Genomic DNA, 13,960 nt, shown 5'->3' with positions numbered 1-13,960 from the left:
ATATTGAAAGGGATTCACTTGAAGATGCTCAAGGTAGATTCATATGCTTTAAATCAATGTCATAGTTCGTGTCAGACTAAACAATGTCACAAAATTACCTTCAACATTAAAACATCTCAGATGCAATACTTTCACTGCCACTTTTCATTGTTAGAGAGAAAATTAGTAGGTGGGTGAGTGACAGAGAATTAATGAGTGTGTGTGAGAGGTGTGTGTGAGAGAACGAGAGAGAGAAGCGAGAGAGAGAGAGAGAAAGAGAGAGAGAGAGAGAGAGAGAGAGAGAGATTATAACACAGTGGGTCCTCTGGCATGGCCATTTAGATGCCTGTTTCAAAGGGAGGTCTCTGTGATCCTGTAGAATGTGAGAGAACAGAGTAGAAAGTGGTTATGAGGAATATGTGACTATCACTCCATCTCCAAGGAGCAAAAATGTACTTCACCCGATATGGAAAATAAGGACGACACCTTTCAAACTGAAACAGGTGATACCCTCAACTATTTCTTTATGAACTTAAACTTAGACTCCAGGATTGCCTGACAGTACTCAGTGAATAAATGCCTAGTCCTGCAATTTCCTTGTGTTAACATCTTGAATTGTTCAGGAAAACTGCTAATCTTCTGACTGTTGAAAATTGGGGACCAACTCTCTAAAAAAAACAATTTGGGGTTGGTGTGAGAGAGTGCGTCTGTGTGTGTTCGAAGAAAGACTGTGTGGTGGTTTTATAAGGTGGTTGATAACAGTGTTAATCACTAATGTCACAGAGAATGTGATCATCAGAGATGTGTCAGAGTGTCTTTTTGCACTTGAATTGACGACATGTAGAGATGATTTTGGAAGGAAAGAGAGAAAATCACATAATAAAGAGGGGGTACAGTCTAAAATGTTGTTCTATCTATAATATCAATAGAGGATGAAGTGCTTTCTTCTCCGTGTGATATACAGTAACCATTTATGTAGTTGTGAAAAGAGAAACACCTAAGGATTTTGTATGAAAATACAAGAGGATGATGGAGAAACTAAGTGTGAACATGGTGGGTACGAGGAAGGGGGGGGGGGCTGGGCATGTTATGGAACGTCAGGAGGTAGAGAGTGCGTGTGAAAGACAGATGGTCTCTCAGTGGAGTTGTTCCCCCCACTCCCTCTTTCTTTCTCACTCCCTCCTGGATTCTACATCCTCCCCTGACACCGGTCCAGAACGTTACCTCATTCCCTCTCCCTCCCCCTTAACAATATCCTCCTCTTCATCCTCCTCTTCATCCGCTTCTATGGTAGCCGAGATTCCTCACAAGCGCTCTACCTTTCTTCATCTATCCCTCCCACCATTTCTCCTTCCTTCTCTCAGGTCCTGGAACACACCCAAACGTCTATTTGCCCATGCTATCCTGCCACCTACTGCCACTGTTGCAAACCAGCACAGAATCACAGGAGAGATATCCATGAGAACAGAGTGAGAGAGATAGAGGGAGGGAAGGACAGACAGATAGTGTGGGGCAAATAGGGGGAGAGACTGTATGTTCTGACTTTGTCGACTTCTGCGGAACACTGACAACTCCAAACCCTCCTGGTTGTCAGTCTGTGAGTCCTACCTGTTGACAAACCTCTATATTTATTACTGGGAGACATCCTACATAGCGTCTCCGCTAGGAGGTGGGATAGGGGACTGCTGTCATAGAACAGGGTGGTGGACCAAGTTCAACAAATTGAGGACACTAATGATCCTGCTGAATATCAGCTACAAAATCAATTGTGAGACATTTTAGGACCTGAGTGATCCGAGAGAATATCTAGCGTTTTAAAAGTCTGACATCGATTTAGCCAGCCTGGGCATATTTATCTATGTCTGTAATCTTTCAAAGTGACTCTCCTCCATACTAGAATTAATAACAGATATACAATCAAAACAAAGCCAGTTGAAAGCATGTATCCCAGGGTGGTTCGTTCATCCACCTTAGAGCCCACAGTGTTGCTGGGGCTGCTGCTCCTATGGGGGCCTCTAGGGGCCCAGGCCCAGAATGACACAGAGCCTATCGTCCTGGAAGGAAAGTGTTTGGTGATCTGTGACTCCACTCCCAACTCTGAGCCAGCGGGAAATGCCCTGGGCATGTCAGTACGCTCAGGCACCGGCCGGGTGGCCTTCTCTGCCACCCGCCAGACAAACCACGAGCCCACAGACATGAGCAACCGCACCATGATCATCTATTTCGACCAGGTGAGCAAATTCAAATAAATATTGACCATATAAAGTAGTACATCAACAGGTGAAGTTGACCAATGCCTTCTTATTCATGAATTATCTTTGACTGATTTGTTTCTCTTTGATTGATCATTGATGAATGATTGATTTCTATACCCCATCACTCCCTATCTCTCTTATCATCCTGTGTTCATTCTCTCCCTTTCTCTTCTTACCTCAGATCCTGGTGAATGTGGGCAATCACTTTGACCAGGAGAGCAGTGTCTTCCTAGCCCCCAGGAGGGGAGTCTACAGCTTCAACTTCCATGTAGTGAAGGCCTACAACAGACAAACTATCCAGGTGAGAGAGACATACTGTACATGCCGTAAACATTGAGCATGTAGCATAGCGCCACGCATGTCCCACAAATAGTTAGTTGTTTGAGATTGAGACTAACCGTGTGGGTTCTTTCTAGGTTAGTCTGATGTTGAATGGGTGGCCAATGATCTCAGCCTTCGCTGGGGACATGGATGTGACGCGGGAGGCAGCCACCAACGCAGGCCTAGTGATCATGGAGAGGGGAGACAAGGCCTACCTCAAACTAGAGAGGGGAAACCTGATGGGTGGCTGGAAGTATTCCACCTTCTCCGGCTTCTTGGTTTTCCCCCTATAGGGAGACAGCCTGCAGGATGGAGAGAGGAGAACAGAGGGAAAAGATGGAGAGAAAAAGGAATGGGGAGGGAAAATGGTGGGACTGAAAAATATATATAATTTAATGTCTGAGAGAAACAATAAAAGATGAGGGGTGGAGGGAAACACAAAGACAGAATTTGCATGGTAGATATGTGAATTGTCTCATGTGTTCAGTTTGTGTGTAACTTGTCCTTTAGGGTAGAGGAGAGGCTATTTTTGTTCAGACACCAGAGTTGATGCGCACTATGGCACAAAAATGGCAATGTGCAATCAATTTGTAGTATCTTTTTCATTTACACTTTTAAACATAACAAGAAAAGTAAATCCTGTAGTCCCTTAAAATATGGCAAGACCTGATTACAACATTTCATTGCCTTTTGAATCTCTGGCATTTTTGCCTACCATTCTGGCTAGCCACCCTGGCTTACTGCTTTGTTTAACCTGCTTGTCCCGTAACTAATTATATTCCCTATTTGCCAGTATGTGTTTTGCAGTGTGCACACCTCTTAGGAAGATTTATATAAACAGGTCATATTAAAATGAATACATACATTAATCCTTTGTCTCTTTTTGGTGAGTATTTCGAAGTCTATAGTGGTACAATGTGAATTAGATTCGTTTTTTCATTGTTGGTAGTTTCATATTTCGACAATTACATTAGGCTACAAGGTATCAATATTTTACTCTTGCTTTTCATTGAACCAGCATCATGACAACTGTTTGTAAATATAGCTCTCACCACCAGAGTTGGCATGGTGGCAGGGCATTGGCAAGGGGGGAGAGCATAAGGATAGTGAATAACGGATACTCCTCATAGGGCTACCAGTCGCGCACAAACAGATGGAAGCTTTGGCGAGCACACAAGCACATCTTTGCCGGACTCCTGTGGATCAAGTGTGGTGTGCTGTCACAACCAGTCAGTTACGCTTCCTTAATTCATGACAGACAGTAAGACACAGAGTTAGAAAAGCTAGAGGGCCCACTTGAAAAATAAAAAAACTGATTAGCGTGCATATAAAGTCAATTGGGTGGGACTGACCTTTTTCAAGACAATGTGGAAGAGTCTTGCGAAGTTGGCCTATCACCTCCTCTGTAGGTAGTGACAAATTGCCATTATATCACCTCCTCTATAGGTAGCAAAAATTTGCATTACAGCTTATGCTTTGCCATTCCCGACAAGAAATTGTTTATAGAGCAGTGGCGCTTTCAGATGAAAATGATCAATGACATTGTACTGATACTAGGCCTACATTATATTTCCCTAAAATCAAATATCATCTTTAAATTATGACATTTGGCTACAGAGGGTTGTGCGTATGGCCCAGTACATCCCTCGGGCTGAACTTCCTGCCATCCAGGACCTCTATACCAGGCGGTGTCAGAGGAAGGCCCTAAAAATTGTTAACGAGTCCAAACAACCAAGTCATATAGTGCTCTCTCTGCTACTGCACGGTAAGCGATACCGGAGCACCAAGTCTGGGACCAAAAGGCTTCTTAACAGCTTCCACCCCCAAGCCATAAGACTGCTGAAAAGTTAATCAAATGGCTACCAGGACTATTTGTATTAACCCCCTTATTTTTTTGCACTGACTCTCTTGCACAAGCTCGATGTACACTTACTGGACTCTAACCACACACACTCACACATACTACACTGACACTCCAAACACACAGACGGATATACACACACACACACACACACACACACACACACACACACATACACACACCCGCATATTGACGACACATACACACACACACACACACACACACACACACACACACTACATTCGGAAAGTATTCAGACCCCTTGACTTTTTCCACATTCTGTTAAGTTACAGCCTAATCCTAAAATGGATTCAATTGTTTTCCCCCTCATCAATCTACACAAAGTACCTGATAATGACAAAGCAAAAACAGGTTTTTAGACATTTTAGCAAATTTATTAAAAATAAAAACCTGAAATATCACATTTACATTTAAGTATTCAGATTGTTTCCTCATAACTTTGTTGAAGCACCTTTGGCAGTTATTACAGCCTCAAATCTTCTTGGGTATGACACTACAAGCTTGGCACAGCTGAATTTGGGGAGTTTCTCCCATTCTTCTCTGCAGATCCTCTCAAGCTCTGTCAGGTTGGAAGGGAAGTGTCGCTGCACAGCTATTTCCAGGTCTCTCCAGAGATGTTCAGGGCTCTGGCTGGGCCACTCAAGACTTTTCCATATGCTACTCCTGCATTGTCTTGGCTGCGTGCTTAGGGTCGTTGTCCTGTTGGAAGGTGAACCTTCGCCCCAGTCTGAGGTCCTGAGCGCTCTGGAGCAGGTTGTCATCAAGGTCTCTCTGTACTTTGCTCCGTTCATCTTTCCCTCCATCCTGACTAGTCTCCCAGTCCCTGCCGCTGAAAAGCATCCCCACAGCATGATGCTGCCACTACCATGCTTCACCGTAGGGATGGTATTGGCCAGATGATGAGCGGTGCCTGGTTTCCTCCAGACGTGACACTTGGCATTCAGGACAAAGAATTCAATCTTGGTTTCATCAGACCAGAGAATATTGTTTACCATGATCAGAGTCCTTTAGGGGCCTTTTGGCAAACTCCAAGCGGGCTGTCATGTGCCTTTTACTCAGGAGTGGCTTCCGTCTGGCCACTCTACCATAAAGGCCTGATTAGTGAATTGCGGCAGAGATGGTTGTCCTTCTGGAAGTTTCTCCCATCTCCACAGAGGAGCTCTGTCAGAGTGACCATTGGGTTCTTGGTCACCTCCCAGACCAAGGCCCTTTTCCCCCGATTGCTCAGTTTGGCCGGGCGGCCAGCTCTAGGAAGAGTCTTGGTGGTTCCAAACTTCTTCCATTTAAGAATGATGGAGGCCACTGTGTTCTTGGGGACCTTCAATGCTGCAGAACTGTTTTGGTACCCTTCCCCAGGTCAATATGGAATGCCGTTTGGGTCTTTGTGTGTCAAAAAAAGACACACATCAAATAACACTTTAACAATTAAATAAGCTTTTAATTTGACATGTCAAATAACACAATTCTATTATAGAATGTTTTGTTTGCTGAATTTGCACGTGCAAGCCAAGCGCCACCACTACTACCAGTAGCACTGTCAAAACTGTACAAAGAAATCTGCAAACGAGCACACACTGGCCACGAACAATATGTTTACAATACCGCGTTGGTAATAAGGCATTATTTGTTGGACCGCTACTTCTGGATAGCTAGCTAGCTTTAGCTTGGTACCTAGCAAGCACCAATAGCAGCAGAAAATGCAGTCATTTTTATTATTCTTAGCAATGATTCAGGAATCCTTGTAAGTATTAGCTAGGTAGCCACTTGTTGTTTGCCTATTGACATTTAACTTTAGTTCATGAAAATAAATAGCTAGCCAACTACTTAATCCTGTTGGCCAAAGCTAACGTTATAAGCAGCCAGCTAGCTTCATCTGGCTAGTGAGGCTCAACTGGACTGGATTATGTGTTGTGAACTAGCCACAATAAGGATTAGGCACAATAGTGGAATTTGTGGTTTACCTTCAAAATAAACGTACCTCTTTGAAAGTGATGCAGAAGGTTAAAATTGGCAGAGTCATGCCATATTTAGACTAGATCATGTAAAACAAGGTTGGAATGTGAAGCAATGAAATGGGGTATCAGTCTACTCGGTGACACCCACAGAACACAACTGTGAAGACTTTACGCAAATATTAGCGTTGTAGCTCTTATCGCGTGTGTGAAATCACCTCCCCAGTCAGCCTATTGTGTGTATTGACATTCATATTGCACTGTACAGCTTTACCTAAGGATTGGGGATCAATTAAATGATTGGTCAACAAGCTTATTTGACACGTATCTTTTTTTGACACGCAAAGACCCAAACGGCGTTCCATAGGTCTGTTCCTCGACACAATCCTGTCACAGAGCTCTACATACAATTCCTTCGACCTCATGGCTTGGTTTTTGCTCTGTCATGCACTGTCAACTGTAGGACTTTATATAGACAGGTGCGTGCCTTTCCAAATCATGTCCAATCAATTGAATTTATCACAGGTGGACTCCAATCAAGTTGTAGAAACATCTCAAGGATGATCAATGGAAACAGGATGAACCTGAGCTCAATTTCGAGTCTCAAAGCAAAGGGTCTGAATACTTACGTAAATAAGGTATTTTTTTATACATTGGCAAAAATATCTAAAAACCTATTTTCTCTGTCTTAGTATGGGGTATTGTGTGTAGATTGATGAGGATTTTTTTTATTTAATGCATTTTAGATTAAGGCTGTAACATAACAAAATGTGGAAAAGGAGAAGGGGCCTGAATACTTTCTGAATGCACTGTACATTCACATTCCTTCACACTCTTCATATATTCTGTTTTTTGTTGTTGTTGCTATTTTACAATTTTTTCTTTAGTTTATTTAGCACATTTTTATTACTTTTTATAAACTCTGCATTGTTGGTTAAGGGCTCATAAGTACGCAGTTCACGGTAAGGTCTACACATGTTGTATTTGGCGCATGTGACAAAAAATATAAAATTGATTGCTATTCAGTTACTTTAAAAAACGTTTCAATGAAACTGAACCAAATCTCTATGATATATGCCTCAAGATCAAAATATCATCTTTATATGGTGACATTTGGTCAAATTATTGCCATTCAGTTCCTTTTAAAATATAATTGTGGGCACACTCTATTGGGGGAATAATAAAGGAGCCACATCAATATTACCTGAGATGTGATCATGCCGACTGCAATAAAGACAACCTGGAACATGTCCACAAACACACAGGGGGCTGGGTTACTTGGTTAAAAAAACAACCAATCGTAGTAACGCATTACAAGTAATCCAGATTACGTCGTTACGTAATCAGGCCATTGCAGTGCGCTTTGTCTGGGGTGTATTCATTACGTCTTGCAACGGAAACTGTTTACAGTTCAAAATAACCAAACAGCACCAGATTAGACTACATCGGGTGCAAACGGAACAAACGGGGATGGACCTACCTGAATTTGTCCAATAGAAAGTCTCGTTTTCGTGAAAAACGTTTCAGTTTGGAGTAAACCGTTTCTGTTGTAACAGTTTTGCAACAGAATTGCTGAAATGAATACACCCCTGTTTAAACGCTTGCAGTCTCGCACTAAATACGACACATTGCGCGGATAATTTATTAAAAATGGATGCCGGCGCTCTTGCCACATCTTTCCATGTCTGGCAATATAGACAACATTTCATTTTCAAGGAATTAAGAGAAAAAAATATGACCGTCCAGTGTGTTCTATGCAAACCCAAAATCCGCATGTTGTCTACCTCCAAGAACTCGACATCAAATCTGAAGAAACATTTAGAGGTGAGTTGAATACTTTCAATGAATATGTTCTATGGTGGGTTAAAAAGCAGGTCGTTTGTAAAACATGTGGCCCGTACCAACTTTATAAACCACCTCCGGCCTAGCTACTAACATTCTTTCACAATAAAATAATGACGGCTTTACTGTGTTTTGATTGGGTACCGGTACATTTCATCGAGCCTATACGGACATTTCATTGGTTCCCTCATGCGTCGCCATATTCTTACCACACTAAACCTTACCGTAACCATTTTACAGTTCAACGTCAAAGGAGTCCCAAGGATACTGTATAGCAGGAACCAATCACACAATCAGGCAAAAAAAAGTCGCTTGGAAATGAAATTCTAACATTTTAATATAAATTATATTCAAACATTGCAATGCATCGTAATTTTCACCTACTCGAAAACTGCAACAACAAAAAAACAAAAACCGCAACAACAAAGAAATGTTTTTGGGGGGCAGTGTCTCAATACAGAGGCATGTATTCATCACGCCAATCCTTTTGCAAAACATTTCTTAAATGTAAGCAAACTGAACGAAACGGGGATGGACCTACCTGAATTTGTCCAATAGAAACTCACGTTCCGTTTTGCAATGGTTTGGTCTAATGATTACACCTCTGTATTTTGTGACTAGAAAAAGTTGAAAGTAAAGGGATCAATTAAGTTTCACCTGACCTGTTGTTTCCTATTAGTAAAGATGAAGGAGATGGAGACGAGGCGAGGAAGCCACATAAGGCTATTGAGATGCACCCTTAATGAAATCATGGACATATGGGGTACTACTACTGGTGGTCAGTGTAACTGCCCTCTCAGCGTGGTAGTTTTTGAATGGGCTTCAAGCGCCAACAAATTATGGAAATGTTCTTCATATAAATAATCTGCATAAAAGGTACAAGTAAATTAATACACAAATATATCATAAAGGAGCAGTTGCTGCATTCATTTTTAGATTAAAAAAAATAAATTATCATATGTACCCATTGATTCTTGAAGAATATAACATAAATGCCTCATGAGCCTAGTTCAAATGTCATACTCCATCAGAACCTGAAATATAAGCTTGTTTTATGCCAATGTTTGTAATCAAAGTAAATGTAAACAAACACTACATAGCCTCAAAACTTGGTTAAAACTATAATGGATGGCCAGTCCTCACATTCATAGCTCTGTCTATGAATTTGAGAGTGGTTACATTTCTCCAGCCCTGTCGCTCAGCTTTTTACCGAAACAGGGCTGGGGAGTTTGCTTTGTTGTAGTTTCAACTGCTGATTGCCGCTTTAAATTAAATTTGATGATATAATCTTGAAGCACATTCAAAAGATTATGGGACAGTATCTGGCTCTGCTACATACGACAATAAATAGGTTGGGTAAATGCTTTGGGGATTTACCTGTATGTTAAAAAATACAACAGGGATGTTCTGATATACTGTAAATGAAGGTGTATTAATACATTTTTCTTTTTGATTGTATTTCAGAGAAAGCATGCAATCATGTATCTGAAGTCGCCTAAAGGTGAGATGGATGGACCCAATGGATCACCCACAGAGACTCCTAAGGAGCCACGCTACAAGAAATCCAAGCTGGAAAACCTTGTCAATCAAATGACGTCACAGCCAAAAGTGAACACCCTGGTCTTCAACTTTATGGTGGAAAATGTCCAGTCGCTGTCTGTCTTGGAACAGCCTGCTTTCAGGAAGTTGATTGAGGGCTTAAGTGGAGGGAAGATGTCCATGACCCGAAATACTTTTATCAATGGAATTATGATGGCATACTCCAAAATGAAGGAGGAACTAAAGGAAAAGCTGGACAGTGTACAATCTGTGTGCACTACAGCTGATATCTGGTCAGCTCACAACAGAAGCTACATTGGGATGACATGTCATTGGATTGAGAAGAATGAGCTGGAGAGGAAGTCTGCTGCACTTGCCTGTGCCAGAATACGGGGCTCGCACACATTTGAAACAATTGCAGCCAAAATACACGAGATTCATTTGGCTTACAATATTGAAAACAAACTTCAGGCTACAGTCACTGATAATGGCAGCAACTTCGTCAAAGTCTTCAAAGAGTTTTCAAAGGGGGACAATGAAAACTATGAAGATGACATTGTTGAATTTCAGGACGTGGGCACCATACTTGACGGAGCAGATGAGGCCATGCACCTCTTTCTGCTGCCGCACCAGAGATGTGCATCGCACGCATTGAATCTGATTGCCTCCCACGATCTAGCGCAAGTTCTATCAAAGGGAGAAACTGCCCAAGTGTACTGCAGCGCAATGGCCAAATGTTTTGCCATATGGAACAGCGTCCACCAATCCCCATTGGCTATAGCAGCAGTTGAGGACATAGAAAAAATGAAATTGACTGCTCCTTCTGTGAGTCGCTGGATTTCTGAATACTCTGCAGTGGAAAAGATGGTCTCTCTCCCTGAAACAAAACTAATGGATGTTTGTGACTGCTTTGGGGTCCCAAGACTGCTATCTTATGAGATAGCATTTTTAAAAGAATACATAAATGTCTTCAAGCCACTTGCTTTTGCACTGGAACTCTTCCAAGGAGAGCAAAAATGTTTTCTTGGACTGGTCATACCTACGGTACTCACATTGAAGAAAAAGCTATGTGAGAAGAAAACTCTTGCACTCTATCTCTTGGACGTCATCAACCCTGTTGTGGAAGCAATAGATTACCGTTTCAAACAGCTCTTTGCCAGTCTGGATGCAAAAATGGCGACAGCAACTACACCACAATTTCGTTTGTGGTGGCTACCAGAAGCTGAGAGAGAAGACATGCATTTGATGCTGGTAGCTGAGGCAACCCGATTGGAGCCGGCTGAGGCAACCCGATTGGAGCCGACTGATGGTGTGCCAATCAGCAGCGACAATGTGCAGTCAGAAGACGAATTCTTTAGTTTCGGACCTGGGACTGGCAACAGTGACACAGAAAAGGAAGTCCGGAGATACCTCGAGGGAACCAGCAAAAATCTCAGTTGTCTGAAATACTTCCAGAGAGTGAGAAAGCTGTTCCTCAAATTCAATGCCATCCTACCCTCAAGTGCTCTTGTGGAGCGCCTCTTCAGTCATAACGGGAACATTCTCACCCCTAAAAGGAATGGTTTGACTGATGATCAGTTTGAGCAAGTTCTCCTTTTGCGGTACAACAGCAAAATATGCACTCTGGACAAAATATTCCCTGAGTAAAAATGGAAAGGGATTTTTTTTCTCACAGATCATGTATCAGGCAAAGGAGGATGGTGGGAGGAGCTATAGGAGGACGGACTCATTGTAATGGCTTGAATGGATTCAATGGAACCGTATCAAACACATCAAACATGCGCAAACAACGTTTGACTCCGTTCCATTTATTTAATTCCAGCCATTACAATGAGCCCGTCCTCTTATAGCTCCTCCCACCAGCCTCCACTGGTATCAGGGGTGTATTCTTTGTTGTGTTTGTTAAGCTCACATTGAACATGTTGTTTAAAAGTCATCAAAGTCTGTGTGTGCAGAGGTTAAAACAGATATTTATGTTTGAAATATGTTTTAGTCGGCGTGACTAAATTTAAGCAATAAGGCCCGAGGGGGTGCGGTTTATGGCCAATATACCACAGCTAAGGGCTGTTCTTAGAGCACGACGCAACGCAGAGTGCCTGCGTACAGCCCTTAGCCGTGGTATATTGGCCATATACCACAAACCCCCGAGGTGCCTTATTGCTATTATAAGCTGGTTACCAAATAAAATTGTATTTGTCACATGCGCCGAATACAACAGGTAGACCTTACAGTGAAATACTTACTTACAAGCCCTTAACCAATAACACCATTTGATTAGCTGTTCAGGAGTCTTATGGCTTGGGGGTAGAAGCTGTTGAGAAGCCTTTTGGACCTAGACTTGGCGCTCCAGTACCGCTTGCCGTGCGGTAGCACAGAGAACAGTCTATTACTAGGGTGGCTGGAGTCTTTTTTTTTTTTTTTTTTTTTTTTTTTTTTTTTTAGGGCTTTCCTAAGACACCGCCTGGTATAGAAGTCCTGGATGGCAGGAAGCTTGGCCCGGTGATGTAATGGGCCAGGCTGCTTTGCGGTCAGAGGCCATATACCACAAACCCTGAGGTGCCTTATTGCTATTATAAACTGGTTACCAATGTAGTAAGAACAGTAAAAATACCCGTGGTATACGGTCTGATATACCATGGCTTTCAGCCAATCAGCATTCAGGGCTCTAACCACCCAGTTTATAATCAGGACTCAAATCACCCAGTTTATAAATGTATTATACCACGGGTATGACAAAATATTACTTTTTACTCTTCTAGTTACGTTGGTCACCAGTTTATAATAGCAATAAGGCACCTCGGGGGTTTGTGGTATATGGCTGTATCCAGGCACTCTGCGTTGCGTCATGCATAAAACAGCCCTCAGCTGTGGTATATTGGCCAAATACTAAACCCCCTCGGGCATTGCTTAAATATATACTTATTCAAAATATTGAGTTATGTACTAGTTAAATGCAAATGTCTACTTTTCTTCTTTTTTTTTTACACAATGCTGCTAGCCTACTTTTTACACGTGATTACATAGAAAATTAGTCTAACATAAATAAAATGGAACAGGTTAAAATAATTCTAAATATGCTTCTTTGTACTTTTATTAAACATGAGGTTCAAGTTTTTATTTTAAAAGAAGTCAAGTAATGTGTATCCAGTAATGGATTTTGTGTGTTCCTACTGTACAGTACATGACATTGGAGACCTTCAAAACAGAGGAACAGGCTCACACTTACAGTTCACTCACACAATCACCTCTAGGTGGCAATGTTGAGTTGTTAAATCTAGTTTGTGTGTGTGTGATTATATTTACTCTGTTGTCCACCTATCTTTAAAGTAGAAGGCCTGTTTTAGTAGGTAGTGTGCCAGTTCAGTTTGTGTGTACCCCAAAAATAAACACACAAGACAATACCCAGTGTAAAGTTGAAAAGAGAGCGCCATACACAAACTCTTCTAATTGGGCTAAAGTGAGATGAAGGCCTGAGTCTTTCTGGTATGGACATCATCTCCTCAGGAGGCAGTTACTGGACAACATGGCATTTGAAAGGTAATTGTGAGGTGTCATTTACTCCTATGCTGCCACTGATTTTGTTAGTGAATCCAGTGCTAATCAAAGATATGATAGGATGAAGGCACCTTACAGAGATGAAGAGGTTACAATGTTATTAAAACACACTGTATCCATGATAAACATATATATTTTACCTTTATTTAACAAGGCAAATCAGTTAAGAACAAATTCTTATTTTACAATGATGGCCTACCCTGGCCAAACCCTAGCCCGGATGACGCTGGGCCAATTATGCACCGCCCTATGGTACTCCCAATCACGGCCGGTTGTGATACAGCCCGGGATCAAACCAGGATCTGTAGTGACACCTCTAGCACTGAGATGCAGTGCCTTAGACCGCTGCGCCACTCGGGAGCCCCATAAGCCATGGTGCATTTCAGTTTCGATTTAGCCTGTAAAAATGCCTATGAAAATAAAATAAAACGTTTTTTAAAATAAGTATAGCATCTCTGGTCTGTGTATAGCTACAATTCTAAAGATGGGTTAAACATTGTGTGAGTGAGCAAACATGGTCTCTTTTTTGTAGAGTCTAAGACTATGAGGTCACATTGTTTGATGGTTTGCAAATAAAACACCATAGATAGAGAAATTATTTATGGAATATACGACATATCTTAAAATCGTACTCA

General features: G+C 41.8%; 2 protein-coding genes across 2 annotated transcripts; both read left to right on the top strand.

Moving 5' to 3' along the window:
* Positions 1–336: 336 nt before the first annotated feature.
* On the top strand, positions 337–3,424 carry cbln12 (cerebellin 12). The gene is given in 4 exon segments (NM_001140352.1): positions 337–482; positions 1,344–2,210; positions 2,416–2,535; positions 2,651–3,424. Coding segments are annotated over 3 exon segments (609 nt in total). The 5' UTR covers positions 337–482; positions 1,344–1,919; the 3' UTR covers positions 2,849–3,424.
* A 4,309-nt stretch (positions 3,425–7,733) lies between these two features.
* On the top strand, positions 7,734–11,848 carry LOC106600302 (uncharacterized). Its single transcript, XM_014191608.2, has 2 exons — positions 7,734–8,213; positions 9,696–11,848. Exons 1-2 carry the CDS (start codon positions 8,040–8,042, stop codon positions 11,415–11,417), a joined length of 1,896 nt encoding a protein of 631 aa, XP_014047083.1. The 5' UTR covers positions 7,734–8,039; the 3' UTR covers positions 11,418–11,848.
* The last annotated feature ends 2,112 nt before the right edge of the window (positions 11,849–13,960 follow it).

This window comes from Salmo salar, chromosome ssa03 (assembly GCF_905237065.1).
Source record: "Salmo salar chromosome ssa03, Ssal_v3.1, whole genome shotgun sequence".
Lineage (NCBI taxonomy): Eukaryota > Metazoa > Chordata > Actinopteri > Salmoniformes > Salmonidae > Salmo > Salmo salar.
This window is presented reverse-complemented; position numbering and strand designations above follow the sequence as displayed.